This window comes from Sinohyriopsis cumingii, chromosome 9, assembly GCF_028554795.1.
Source record: "Sinohyriopsis cumingii isolate HCF-2022 chromosome 9, ASM2855479v2, whole genome shotgun sequence".
In the NCBI taxonomy this organism is placed as follows: Eukaryota; Metazoa; Mollusca; class Bivalvia; order Unionida; family Unionidae; genus Sinohyriopsis; species Sinohyriopsis cumingii.
In genome coordinates, this window is record NC_142969.1 from 58,792,925 (window position 1) to 58,807,314 (window position 14,390).

A 14,390-nucleotide genomic window follows, 5' to 3' on the forward strand; every position below is an offset into this window, starting at 1 on the left:
ATTACAGAAATACATGCAACACACGCCTTATACAATGTCATGAAAGTGTATTCACTGTTTAAAGTAATGTATCACTTTTAAAATGCAATAGTAGCAGTGACATGAAAATGTATCCATACATCGATGATACAATTTATAAAGTAACCACAATACATTTCATTTGTCCAGTATTTATGCATGAGTTGGTCTTAAATAAAGTGCTTGTGTCGGTGTCCAGTATTCGTGCATGAGTTGGTCTTAAATAGAGTGCTTGTGTCGGTGTCCAGTATTCATGCATGAGTTGGTCTTAAATAGAGTGCTTGTGTCGGTGTCCAGTATTCATGCATGAGTTGGTCTTAGAGTGCTTGTGTCGGTGTCCAATATTCGTGCATGAGTTGGTCTTAAATAGAGTTCTTGTGTCGGTGTCCAATATTCATGCATGAGTTGGTCTTAAATAGAGTGCTTGTGTCGGTGTTTTATGGTACACCAACACAAGCTGGTTTCAACTAGTGAGGTGGGATTTGAACCCACACTCACTTGGTTGAGAGTACGAAACCCTAACCACTGAAGCGCCATATAAATAATGATTTAACTGTTTATTTATATAATTCGGATGAAATCTATCTCAGTGCACACTCCATTTTGGGATATATATTCCTCAAGAACAACAGTCTTATGTACATATTAAATTCTAAAGTAAAATCAGCACTCAAATATTCTTATATATATATATATATATATATATATATATATATATATATATATATATATATATATATATATATATATATATATATATATATATATATATATATATATATATAATTCTCTTAAATATCCCTTATCAGCAAATAATTTAGATGTTTCCTCCTGGGTCAGTTATGTAAACCTTATGTAGATTTTTTAAAATCAACTTTCAATAATTTGAAGTCTTCTGTTCTTTTTTGCTGTCTATGTACTATTCGCCAACTTAGTTCATTTTTCGTCTGACCTTTGTAAAAGCTTTCAGATTTCACCGATCTCGATGCATAAATAATTTTTTATTATTATTACAATTCCTGTTTTGTTGTTAAAAGAAGCTTTTAATATCATACAATTTCTAAATATGATGAATTTTTTCCTAAAGTATTTCAACATATTAAGTATCTATTCTTATACCATCTGACTAATATGGCGTCTGTCTAAATTCATCAAAATTTAGACATTGTATTACTTTGTTTTTAATTTTTCGCTTGTCCCTTACTATTAATATTTGTATTTCTTTGCAAAACATGCTGGTGTTTATGGGGTGTTTCACATATGCATAAATAGCATATGACATAATTTGACAAATTCCGTTCTGGCCCCGTATTCACAGAACTCGGGAAGTCCACACTCAAGCTCAGATCTGAGTTTTCCTTCGATTACCTGAGTATGTCCTAAAATCGCAATTCACTTATCTAAGCCGAGGAAACCACTCAACTCAGCTTTGGCTATTTCACACAAATAGATGAGATAGCGCCTTCGTTAACTCAAGGAATACACTGAAAGATGGCGTACTCACATCGCATATGACACCAACTCCGAAGCGGTAATCGCTTTATCTTCAATGACCACCGAGTCTAGTTTACTATTTGTATTGACACTTCTTTGGGGCCCAGCGAGAATAGCCGACTATTTAAGTACTCGTTGATGGAATAATAACACAATTATTTTGCCGGCACCGCAAGTACACCGGTTACTAACGATATAACTCCATGGCTGTAAAAGTCGCCATAGTCCCGATTCTCGCGAAGGCCAACATTTGTTTCCGTGGCTAGCGCACAAATTATATCCGCGACAACACGTGTGTTTGTATTTCACGAGGAGGTCAGTTTTCTTAGTGATTTCATCTTGCAAGATGTCATTCTAGTTCGAGGTTTTGTTTGCGTCGGTAACTGTGAGGGTCTTTTACAATTCTACTATTAATTACGCTACCACAGCAATTAATGGCTAAACAGGCTGGCCATGGTCGTGTGAAACAGTTTAACCAGTTCCAGGTGTTCCTGCGAAAAGTAATAAAATTGGTACAGTGTAGCGAAGTCTTTCTGGGAAATCTACAGACCTGTGTCTACGTTTTCATGTCATTACATGAACTACCATAGTTTGTGATATGTACGTGTGACATGATTATTTTCGAAGTCAAGCAACATTTCTTCAGATGTTGCCTGATGACCATCTAACCATCGGTCTGATCAGCGGTGCAAACGTATGTTCGAAACCCGCTGCGAAGTGTTCCCGTGTGGTTTGTTGCGACTGAAACATTTATTTCGCGAACAGCTATGTAATCGCCTTCCAGTCGTTTTCTGCCAGCTTTGCGGAATCAGTCAGCAACCTCTGTTATGATATCATTGGCGGATGTTTTCATTGCGGACATTTATTGTTGTTGTTAAAGCCCAAGCTGATATTTTATCAGACCAATAAAGTCAATAATGAGGAAACTATATGGGGTTGTGGGTGACCAACGCAAAGTTATTCCAAAATTCATCACACAAATGGTCGACGACACACCAGATAAAATAAATCTTTGCCAAGCCGGTCACTTTAGGAAAGTATCGTTGTGTCACGTAATACAGGTCTTCGTTTATTAACATCCGTGTCAAATTCGTCAATGGTGGGGTCTTCACCTATTGGGGAAAAGAGCTGTATGGCTGACAACTTTGACGACGCAGGTGCTTCCTTAAAATCCCCTAGTACTTCATGACACAGAAGATTGTCCGCGGTGGTGAAATCACGTACAGTCGACCCACATTATCCACGTCATGCTCAGATTCAGCAACGGCTGAGTTTTCCGGGATTCGGCCGCTGCAGTGAGTTTGGGATATCGTAACCGTGCTTGAACGGCCAGGGCTACTCCGACGCTGTGGAGTAAATGAGGGCGCAGTCACGAGTGGACTAGCAAACCTAGCACAACAATCATGCAGTAAAGATTACAAGTCTTTCCACAATTACCACCCGCGCGAACGCACTATGCGCGCGATCGCGTGGTACCCAGACAAGTAAGTGATGTCTCCGTGAGGCAAAATCTATTGATACGAGTCTATGCTCTTCAAATAAGTAACAGAAAAGAGTGAAGACAACAAGCTTTGTAAAAAATTTTAACAAAAATAATTTATTTCTCTAGAATACAAACCGAAAAATGAGGAAAAAGAGCTCACGGTTTTACGAATTAATTCCCAACATAATCCAAGAATTAAAACACAAGTCCTATGAATGAAAAGTTCTAAGTGAATCACAGTTCAAATCCTGATGAAGTTCAAGATGGAAGGCGATGACGTCTGTAATAACATACGAAGTGCAGATGTGTCAACAGTCTCTTGTTGAATCACAGAAAATATTATTCCAGTTTTGAATTTTAGTATAAATTCCAGTAAATATCAGTATCCAAATATTTTGTTAGAGCACTTTTGTATTTCCAGGGAAAATAATCACTTTAATTCAATAATTTGAAGAAAATAAAATTCAGCCCAAACTGGTCACAACATAATACAACTTAACGTATAAAATGGTTTTAGCCCAACTGACAATCCTTATCATAACATCACTTATACAACTAACTAAAACGCAAAACATATTTCCGGATGAGGGTCAAAAGATCATTCTTCTGGAAAAAATAGAAATGTGTTACCAATTGGCACATGATACTTGTCAGATATGACCTTGACTCAGCTTAATGATGATTCTTACTCTGAGAAAGATAAAAAGATATTGTTTACCAAAACTTTCACTGATTTTGGAACAAGGTCAGCATCTAGATGCAATGTTTTTATTATTATTTGTTTACACCAATGAAATAAAAAACTTAAAAAGTCACTCAGGTGAAACAGAACTGAACTCAATTCTGGACAATGTAAAATCAAGTAAACAATGTTACATTACAATAGCATGTACTGGAATGAAAAATTTAAAACTAACAAACAAACAATTATATTAAATATACATAACACTATCGCTTTGTTACTACCGGGGATAAACCTTAGTGCAATGATACACAACCCAGCGGTGTTTATTTGACCGGATAAGATTTCCGGCGTGCATGAACTCACTTTTTATCAAAGATGCTCTACATGCAAAACGTGCTTCAGATCCCTTTGCACAAGCGTGCGTGGGGTTCCTGTGATTTAATATTCTTACCACAGCCAGCCACAGCTGAGTATATTTTGGGGGCGCAGTCGCATGAATTCCTCAATGGGTTGTGTTGCTGTACGTCGGATTTTCCTTGGCTACTTGCCAGTATCAATTTTGTTGTCAACCTTGTACTGTGGTTGATTTTACACTCACACATTCAGCAATTACAACTGCAAGTCTCGTACGTGGTCAGCGGTGTTGAGTTTCTGTTTCAGATTAGAAACCAGCTTATTGCTTTCGTTAAACTTGCCACTCACGAACGCACGCTGTTACAGGACAACCACTCGCGAGGCAATGACAATGCTTCCGGGGCGAGTGGATAATAGATGTGGACGTGGTGAAGTTCATCCTAGTACTCCATTTAAGCATTGAAGATGTAGCCAGTGTCACTATTGCTGTCATACTCATGAATGTCCGCTTGCGCAGGAATGATCCACTGAAACTCACCCACAAGCATCCATTGCAAGATCGCAAAATTGGCACATGCCTAACATAAATCCACGAGTGGCACATCCGCGTATGAATAAAAATCGTACTAGTCAAGGATATTTTGAAAATTAATGCGGACCAGAGGTTGTTCGCATGAGTGTAGTCTTCGGCACAAATGCCTTTGTGCGACAGCGATAAATAGAAATGCTGAATCGGTGGTAAATGATTTCCCAAAAACTTTATCCAGTCGCTCAATTAGTCGTTCATGTAGATTCCTCTGTGATAAAGCTGAATATTCCATCGTCAGCACCACCGTATATAAGGGTCATTCTAAAACGATCGAGCCGTGAAGCTTCACTTTCTACCCAAGAAAGGCTGTTGACGAGCTTGTACACGCTCGAAATGAGAAACTGCAGCGAGTCAATACGCTGCAGCTTATCCAACCCATTTATTTGCCCTTTTTTTTTTTTACGAAAGCGCTCTTTTCGGTTCGTTTGATGTCTTCGATACGACGTTCTACATCAATTCGCGTAAGTCGTGAAATTCGGGTGTGGATGTAATTTATATATTTTTGGATAAAGGCATTATTTAATAAATTTACCTTTATTAATCATCGCTGCCCTTGTAATCTGATTTGAGTGTTTCTATATCTTTATCGTCGCTGGGTATTTCGTTATTTCCCGTATTATCCACAGTGTGACGTGACGGGTTATTATGCTGCCTTTGTGGTAGGTGTGTTAAAGTTGGGTTGGGGTGCTCCTAATATTTTATTTAAATTATTATAGAAGTCCTACGAAGGCTCGATTTTGGTTGAAAGTTAAATTAGTGCAAGGTATATGTAAATCCCCGAGCCCCCAGTCAGCAATGCCGACGGTTAAATGATTGAATATACAAAAAAGTGAATTCAACAAATAACAATTTAATAACGATTCAATAGTCACGTGCTCCAAATATCCCAAGTACTCTCCTTCCACTCGACCCTGTGATAGCCTATTGCATCATTTGATTAGTAGTGTGAGATATCTTTCCACCTATCCTTGTATTCTACTCATCCGTGTATTGTTCTCTCCTATTCCTCGAATTCCTTCTCCTTTTCCTCCCGACTTTCTCCAAATTCATCATCCTGCTCGACTTCTCTATACTCCTCCTCCTTCTCCACTTTCTCCTCCTCGACTCCTTTTTCTCCTCCTTCTCGACTCTTTCCACCGACTAGACTTGTCGACTCCGACTGCTCTGCTAGCCTCAATTCCGTCTCCCCTATCAGAGACTCGGGACTGAACTGAACCGGAAGTTTTGTCCCCCAAAAGATTCCTGTGAAAACAAGAATGGTACAATATTTTCCTTAGCCTTCTCATATCACACTACACTCAGTATATCATCAGAGAACAGCTTTTAAATTTCTTCGGTCACACATTCATTCGCATCGAAACACTCATACTTTCTTGTATGGTAAAACAACGTCGTAATAAAAGCACGGTATCGATTACTTCTCATACATACATCAATAAATTGCGTCACATCAGTACATATTCCTAATCCCATTATACTAAACAATATCACATCAATCAGACACATTTCTTCACATTACAACTCGTGCAAAGTACACAAATATTCAAATATCCATGCTCTGATATATCCATACATCCATATTAACTAATCTTACACACTTCAACGAATTTCCAAAATCACAGTTCAAGCATGTGTAAAATCTAACATATCACATGAATAAATGCACTAGTATAGTATGAAGTAACCTAATAGCGAATTACAAAATTAATTCTGACCACAAGTTAACAATCTACATAATTCTCTACATAATACTCAAACTCATTTCTCAAATTAAATTAAACACTACAAAGGTAATTCTACGTACTAAACTGTCCTAGTAATTAAGTATACATACTACACATAATTACAATTACAATGCCGTAATATTCTGCAACCATCGAGTAAATAACTTACTGACCTTTACGAAACTTAGTCTTTCTGTAGAATCTCCTCTCTATGTTTTACCGCCAAATTACGAGTGGCTTCATCGGAGTAACCTATATTGCTCAGCAATCTTTCCTAGGCGAGACTAAATTTGTTAGTTATAAGTTATAATTCGGATCGAAATTGTCATCACACCTTGTATCTCAGTTCGAGTGGATGTCGCTTTTACCCGATCCAATCAAACTTAGAGGACAATGTCCTTCTCGCTGTCTGTCTACATGGGGACGGATTTAGAACACGCCCCGGTTCCTCGCAGGTTCCTTTGATCTTAGGACTAAGCTCTAACACATATGTTTAAAGTCACGCGATCTAACACCTGTGCCGATTCAAGATGCCGGATCGTCTCTCTGGTCACGGTAACCTTGCGTAAGAGATTAATTCTAGCCTGCGGCAATGTTTAGACATCACACCATTGCTTGTAATAATACCTTAGTTTACACACGACTTACTCACTGGGGCTGTGCAAACGTGACACAGATGCAAACACTTTTCTAATGCTAAATGCATCAAACAGTGTGTTCGACATTCTATATTTGTAGTTATCTAATTTAATATTTTCACACAATAAGGACCATTCTCTGCTCGTATTGATATTTAATTAAGCAAAGGCACACGGCTCTTGCATGTTATATACTATATAAAAGCCAGCTCACGTGTAAAAAGAAAAGAAAAATCTTTGAGGGTAGAAGGGTCTGCAAATCCCACCACCCATCTGCCTAAGCGTGAAATATATAGGTACTGTCAGCGAAGCTTGAATGATATAGGTTCTATCAATGAAGCGTGGGATATATAACTACCATGACTGAAGTGTAAAATATAAGTACTATAACTAAATACTAAAATGTAGGTACTATAACTGAATACTAAATTATGTGTGTGTGTGTGTGTGTGTGTGTGTGTGATTAGGATTTTTAACTTAGCTTTAAAAAATTTTCAGTCATATCGCTACGATGTCTGCAGTGTGGCAGCTTATTGTGATGTCTAGCACTGGGGCATCATGCCGTAGACACGTAGCATGATGCCCCACCCAGTCACATTATCCTGACACCATGACGACCAGTCCTAACTGGCCGAGTGGTCTAAAGCGCTCACCGTTACGGATCACTGCCATCTCACCTCTGTCTGCGTGGGTTCGAGTCCAAGGCTCGGCTAGCGTGGGTACGTGGGAAAGCCTGCCAGTAGCTTCTCGTGGGTCGGTGGTTCTTTCTGGGTTTTCCAGGGTTCTTCCTCCACTAGTTATACTGGCCGCCATGTATAGCCTATCTTGTGCTGAAAAATGACGTTAAACCCTAGAACAACAACAACCAGTCCTGACACTAACCTCTTAATGCTGAGCGCCAAGCGAGGCAGCTGTTAGTACCATTTTTGTAAGTCTTTGGTATGACTCGGCCGGGGTTCGAACCCACGTCCTCCCGCTTCCGAGGCAGACGCTCTAACCGAACACTAAAATATAGGTACTGTAACTGTATACTAAAATATAGGTACTATGATTCAAGTGTAAAAAATAGCTACTATGATTGAACGGTGCGATTAAAGTAGTAAGAAGGAAGCGTGAAATATAGGTACAATCTGTGAAAGATGTTGCATTACCCAAACACAATGACACAGTTTAAGCAAATTGAAATGGATGTGCGGACATTATCATACACACGAGATGCTCGTTTCAAATAAAGTTTATGAAGCGAGTTGAAGATTTTTTCTTGATAGCCTAGGCTCGTTTGAAGTTAGCGCAAAAATACAATTTTAATATATGCAGAAAAACATATTTTAATTTCTGACTGGCTGAACAGATTACACGCGCGTTATAGTATTGCGTTGTAATGCTTTCCTCACAGTGAATTAAACAAGACCGTGAGAGTATTTTCAGATCACTGCATGAAAGTAATAAAACAATTAGCGGCTTTAGGTTCGCTGACTACATGGTTTTACTGAGCTTCTGTATATTGATATTAGCTGACGCTATCTTATTTTATAGTTGAATAGAACAATAAACTGAACTCAGCAAAAGCAAATACTTTTATGCTATATATTTCATGTCCAAAAAATTAAGTAAGTCACAAAAAGAGTTAGCTATAAAAGAGCTGTTAAGTACATTCAGATATATCGTCAGAAATTAAGACTTCAGAGTGGGCAACATCATCACGTTTTTTGTGTGATGTCACGGTAAGTTATAAGATGAATAGAGGATCTCAAATGATTTAATATTCAATTTATGAAACGATTTGAATATTGTCCAGCTTAAATCACTAGCCAGCTGAGATTCTGTTTATCACATAGTTTTTATTTTAATGGAAATAGTTTAGAGGGAAAGAAGAATAAATTACTCGTTCATTGTGACTCGGTCGTTGCACCTTCCATTTGTTGCACATAAAAAATAGTCCTTGACACAGTTTATAATCATAAACATTTAAAAGTAGATTTAAAAACCAAACAAATTATAAATTAAAGAGCAACTGTCCTTTCGAATAAATGAAACATTTGACATAGACATAATTTTTTCACACAGAATGTCCAATGGAAATTCACTGTAATGTCAAATAGTTTGGCTCGGATTTTATGATTGACGATCAATATTCACATTTCTAATACAAGTCATACAGGTCATGTAGGCTTGCAACACCGAATGTTTCAGTAATTAGTGTAGATTTTTATAATTTGACTATTTCTACCTCAATTTGACAATTGTTTACTTGTTTGGATGCTCACACATCCATATTCCTTTTGGAAGGTCATTATGTACACGCCCCGAGAAGTATGTACGAAAAAATCATTGTTAAAGTACGTATACATTTTTGGACGAGATCAGCCTAAAGGTGTGATCCAGTATAATTCGAACTGAATGTCGTGCTTACTGATTTCTCAGTGAACGTTAAGCATGTTGATAAAAAAATTGTAATAGCCCATTTGTTGTACGATATTGTAATATATTTGGAGTATGCGCATTGGCTATAGATCCCTGTTTTAAGGAAGTCTTAGATTTTTTAGATTACTTGTTTGATTATTGGAACTCGGTCCAGTGGAAATATTCCTTATCCCGAAATAATTAGCCAACTACTAGGAGCCAACGTCACGGAGTGAAGTGTTAGTGAGTTTCTGTGATGCCATGGTTTACTTTTGGTGAATTAGGGCAGAACCGCATGAGTCTCCGCCGTTCCATATTCACTATTAAAATCTAGTGGTGTACATTGGTTGTGTGACTGCAGGTGCAGTGTTAATGGTTGGAGACTCAAATTACACGAGGGAATAAACAAGAAGGGACTCGACAGATACCGTTTATGTCGCCGTGGTGGCAAATGTGATGCCATTTTACAGGCGAAATGTGGCCCCGAACCATGTTTCGACTGGCCATAGATGGCGTAGTAAAAATAGTTCCATGTATTTGGGGAAGTTTAAAGTTTTACGTCGTGAAATTTTGACGGTACGAAAGTTGATGAAGAGAAACCATGCAGATGTGCAGTTGATAGGCAATTGGAAAGTTGTGAGATATGTGGTCTTGTATTGATGAGAGTAAAACTATTTATAGAATATATAGGTTGGGCTTTCTAATTTACAACAGAAGTTGTATACAAGTCTTTGGATTAGAGGAAACGCATGACTTCTAGCGGAATCGCGCCAGGGTTTGACACCACTCGGTCAAAGCAAATACCCCTGGTGTATAAGGGGTGATTAGACTGTGCAGAAATTCCAGTTTTACTGTTATGTATTTGTGACGGTTATTTGCACTATTTGATTTGGAACAGTAGGCTGCAGTAGACACAGGCACATTGTATTTAAAGTAAGAATTGCATCACATCAAGAAACATTAGCTCGTTTGAGCTAGTTTACAGCAGAAAAAATGCAGTGTTTAGATTAATTTATGTCAGCTGGGAACCTGGTTTATGACCACATTCTTCTCTGAGCATAGGTAATTTCATTTACTCATATATGTTAACATTTAAACCTCGGTATTATATGGGGCGGTTTCCATGTTACAGGTATACAGCCCTCCCCAAGCCCGCTATAATACTCTTAGTTTTATATTTTGCTGGTGTTCTTGTTTTGGGGTTTACGCCATGATATGCTATACATGGTATAACGAGATCCTGTTGATAAATTGGCCATATTTAGAGAGACATTATCATTTTTTTCTTCTTCCAAATTCACGTTGAACAATTGTTTCGAAAATGGTCTCCAAAATGTTGATTGTAACAATCAAAACAATAAGATCCGGAAGACGTGGTTAGGAAAATCCCCCCGATCTCAGCGAGTCAGGAAAGAGAATAACCCGCACAAAATTCATGAGCTTATTTGGACCAATCAGTATCACATATTAAAATGTTAAACTGCACACACTAGATGTAAAGTGTACAAATTATGTGATAAGTGTAAAACTGAAATTACGAAATTGTTTATTAAGCAAGATTAAATGAATCCTTCATGATGTGCGCAAAGAAAAAATTATATCCTATGCTCCGAAGTTTGTTTTAGACACTTTGCGTCATGCCTTATGCGTAATTCTGATCCCTGTGGTTGAATGTTCTTATTCAATGCTTATGTATAATGAAGAATTTTTTTCTGACATGCCTGAACGAAAAATGAGGGTCCAGGTCAAACTGCGTATTGTGAAAACAAGTGTAATTTTTAAAGAGAAAACAAGATTTACACTGAACACTGAAGAATTCAGTGTAAACTTGAAATGACCTTTAGACTTAAACACATATGATGACTCAAAGGACAATAGTTGAGACTTCAATGGAAAGGCACATAGGTCCCATTTCCTCCACACTATATAACTAATATGTTCAATGCCGCTAAAACCACCAAAAGTAGCGCAGCAGCAGAAGCAACAACAAGAACAATACATAACGTCTGAATTGTGTACTGCAGATAGCTTGCGCTTTGTTACAAATGTGAATGGGTAATAAAACAAAACACACTCTTGATTTACCCTTTATTAATAATAATCATAATATAAATTATAAACAAAAACAATTAACAACAACGACTATTTGTGGACTCGAACTAGACAAGCTCTACATGTAGTCAGGTCAATAAGTACGAAAAGTTCTAGACTTTATGCATGAGCTCGTTTCGGTATTTAAATGTGTTTTATATAAATGTGTTGTATATAAATGTGGTGTATATAAATGTGTTGCATATAAATGTGTTGTATATAAATGTGTTCGTATAAATGTGTTGTATATAAATGTGTTGCAATTAAGTTGTTTACTGTAAAAAATGATCAAATGATGATGAAGTTGGGAGAGTTTTGCCACTTTGTTTGTACTGTGTTAGTAGTAAAAGGCAATGTGTTGAAAGACAGCAATCGTGTGATGACAATCAGAACTATTCAGCTGCAGTGTTTTACATTGGAAACCAAAAATACATATAGGAATGCAAGAAAATATGGTAGGTGTGGTAAATTACAAAACATAACCATGACATTTACTATTTTTGGTTGGGCATCAGAATATAAATTACCCAATACATCAATATCTCGTAGTTTTTACCGTTTACATCCCCCAGCGTTTTCCTATCTCCCAGATCTGCATATATATTTGGTTTGTTTTACTCTGATAGTTTTCATATTCTCTTATTGGAGTAAACACTGTAACAATGGCTGATTCTGAACTATATGTATTATCATCGGAAATTCTTCTTCTTCTTCTTCTTCGTCTTCTTCTTCTTATTATTATTTTTATTATTGATAACATTTTAGTACAGATTACAATATAAAACTTGAAATTTGATTCATTTCCCGCTACAGGAGCCAGTGGTACACAAGCGGGCTGGTGATTAACATGGATACTGGAGATTTGCGGTGGGAAGGGGAAGGGACCGTTATACTCCCAGACAGAATGTTCTGGTTAAGTGAAGCTGATAAGAATGGGCAAGGAAATCGGATAGTGTATAAATATGGAGGTATATAACGTGCTAATTTGAAACTCTAACTTCGTACGCTCAGCTTACACCTATAGTTCGCAGGCGTCTATATCAATAGAGAGTTCTAACAGTAGTATCAGAAGTTGGTAAAATCAACATTAAGTACATGCAATTCAATTGATAAGACATAATACATAACAGGTGATATGCATAATACACACTTTAATATAAAACTACAGAAGCACTTATAAAACATACAAATGGACAGGCTAATTGTGCCTTGGAGTACCTATAAAGTCTCATAGTCTATGGCTCATTGTGCCTTGGATAACCTATAAAGTCTCACTGGACTCATTGTGCATTGGACTACATATATAGTCTCATATGGACTCATTATGCCTTGGATAACCTATAAAGTCTCGTATGGACTCATTGTGCCTTGGAGTACATATAAAGTCTCATAGTCTATGGCTCATTGTGCCTTGGATAACCCATACAGTCTCATTGGACTCATTGTGCCTTGGATTACGTATAAAGTCTCATATGGACTCATTGTGCCTTGGATAACCTATAAAGTCTCATTGGACTCATTGTGCCTTGGGTTACATATAAAGTCTCATATGGACTCATTGTGCCTTGGATTACCTATAAAGTCTCATATAGACTCATTGTGCTTTGGATTACCTATAAAGTCTCATAGTCTATGACTCAGTGTGCCTTGGATAACCTATAAAATCTCACTGGACTCATTGTGCCATGGATTACATATAAAGGCTCATAAGGACTCATTGTGCCTTGGATAACCTATAACGTCTCATAAGGACCCATTGTGCCTTGGATTACATATAAATCTCATATAGACTCATTGTGCCTTTGATAACATATAAAGTATCATATGGACTCATTGTGCCTTGGATAACCTATAAAGTCTCATTGGACTCATTGTGCCTTGGGTTACATATAAAGTCTCATATGGACTCATTGTGCCTTGGATTACCTATAAAGTCTCATATAGACTCATTGTGCTTTGGATTACCTATAAAGTCTCATAGTCTATGACTCAGTGTGCCTTGGATAACCTATAAAATCTCACTGGACTCATTGTGCCATGGATTACATATAAAGGCTCATAAGGACTCATTGTGCCTTGGATAACCTATAACGTCTCATAAGGACCCATTGTGCCTTGGATTACATATAAATCTCATATAGACTCATTGTGCCTTTAATAACATATAAAGTCTCATATGGACTAATTGTGCCTTGGATTACATATTAAGTCGCATTGGACTCATTGTGCCTTGGATAACCAATAAAGTCTCATATTGACACATTGTGCCTTGGATAACCTGTAAAGTCTCATATGGACTCATTGTGCCTTGGATTACATATAAAGTCTGATTTGGAATCATTGGGCCTTGGGTTACATATAAAGTCTCATATGGACTCATCTTGCCTTAGAAAACCTATAAAGTCTCATATGGACTCATTGTGCCTTGGATTACATATAAAGTCTGATTTGGAATCATTGGGCCTTGGGTTACATATAAAGTCTCATATGGACTCAATTTGCCTTAGATAACCTATAAAGTCTCATATGGACTCATTGTGTCTTGGATTACATGCAAAGTCTCATCTGGACTCATTGTGCCTTGGATAACCTATGAAGTCTCATTGGACTCAATGTGCCTTGGTTAACCTGTAAAGTCTCATGTGGACTCATTCTGCCTTGGATAACCTATAAAGTCTCATATGGACTCATTGTGCCTTGGATTACATATAAAGTCTCATATGGACTCATTTTGCCTTGGATAACCTATGCAGTCTCATATGGACTCATTGTGCTTTGGATTACATATAAAGTCTCATCGGACTCATTGTGCCTAGAATAACTTACAAAGTCTCATTGGACTCATTGTGCTTGAATAATCTATAAAGTCTCATATGGACTCATTGTCCTTGGATTACATATAAAGTCTTAT

The 14,390-nt window shown here is 37.4% G+C and overlaps 1 protein-coding gene across 1 annotated transcript in view; it reads left to right on the plus strand.

Moving 5' to 3' along the window:
• The window catches only part of LOC149791891 (contactin-like), a 158,723-nt gene that overhangs the window by 45,892 nt on the left and 98,441 nt on the right, over positions 1-14,390 (plus strand). The window contains exon 5 of the mRNA XM_089970401.1: positions 12,293-12,447. Coding sequence (XP_089826527.1) covers positions 12,293-12,447 — 155 coding nt within the window. The remainder of the gene's footprint in view (positions 1-12,292; positions 12,448-14,390) is intronic.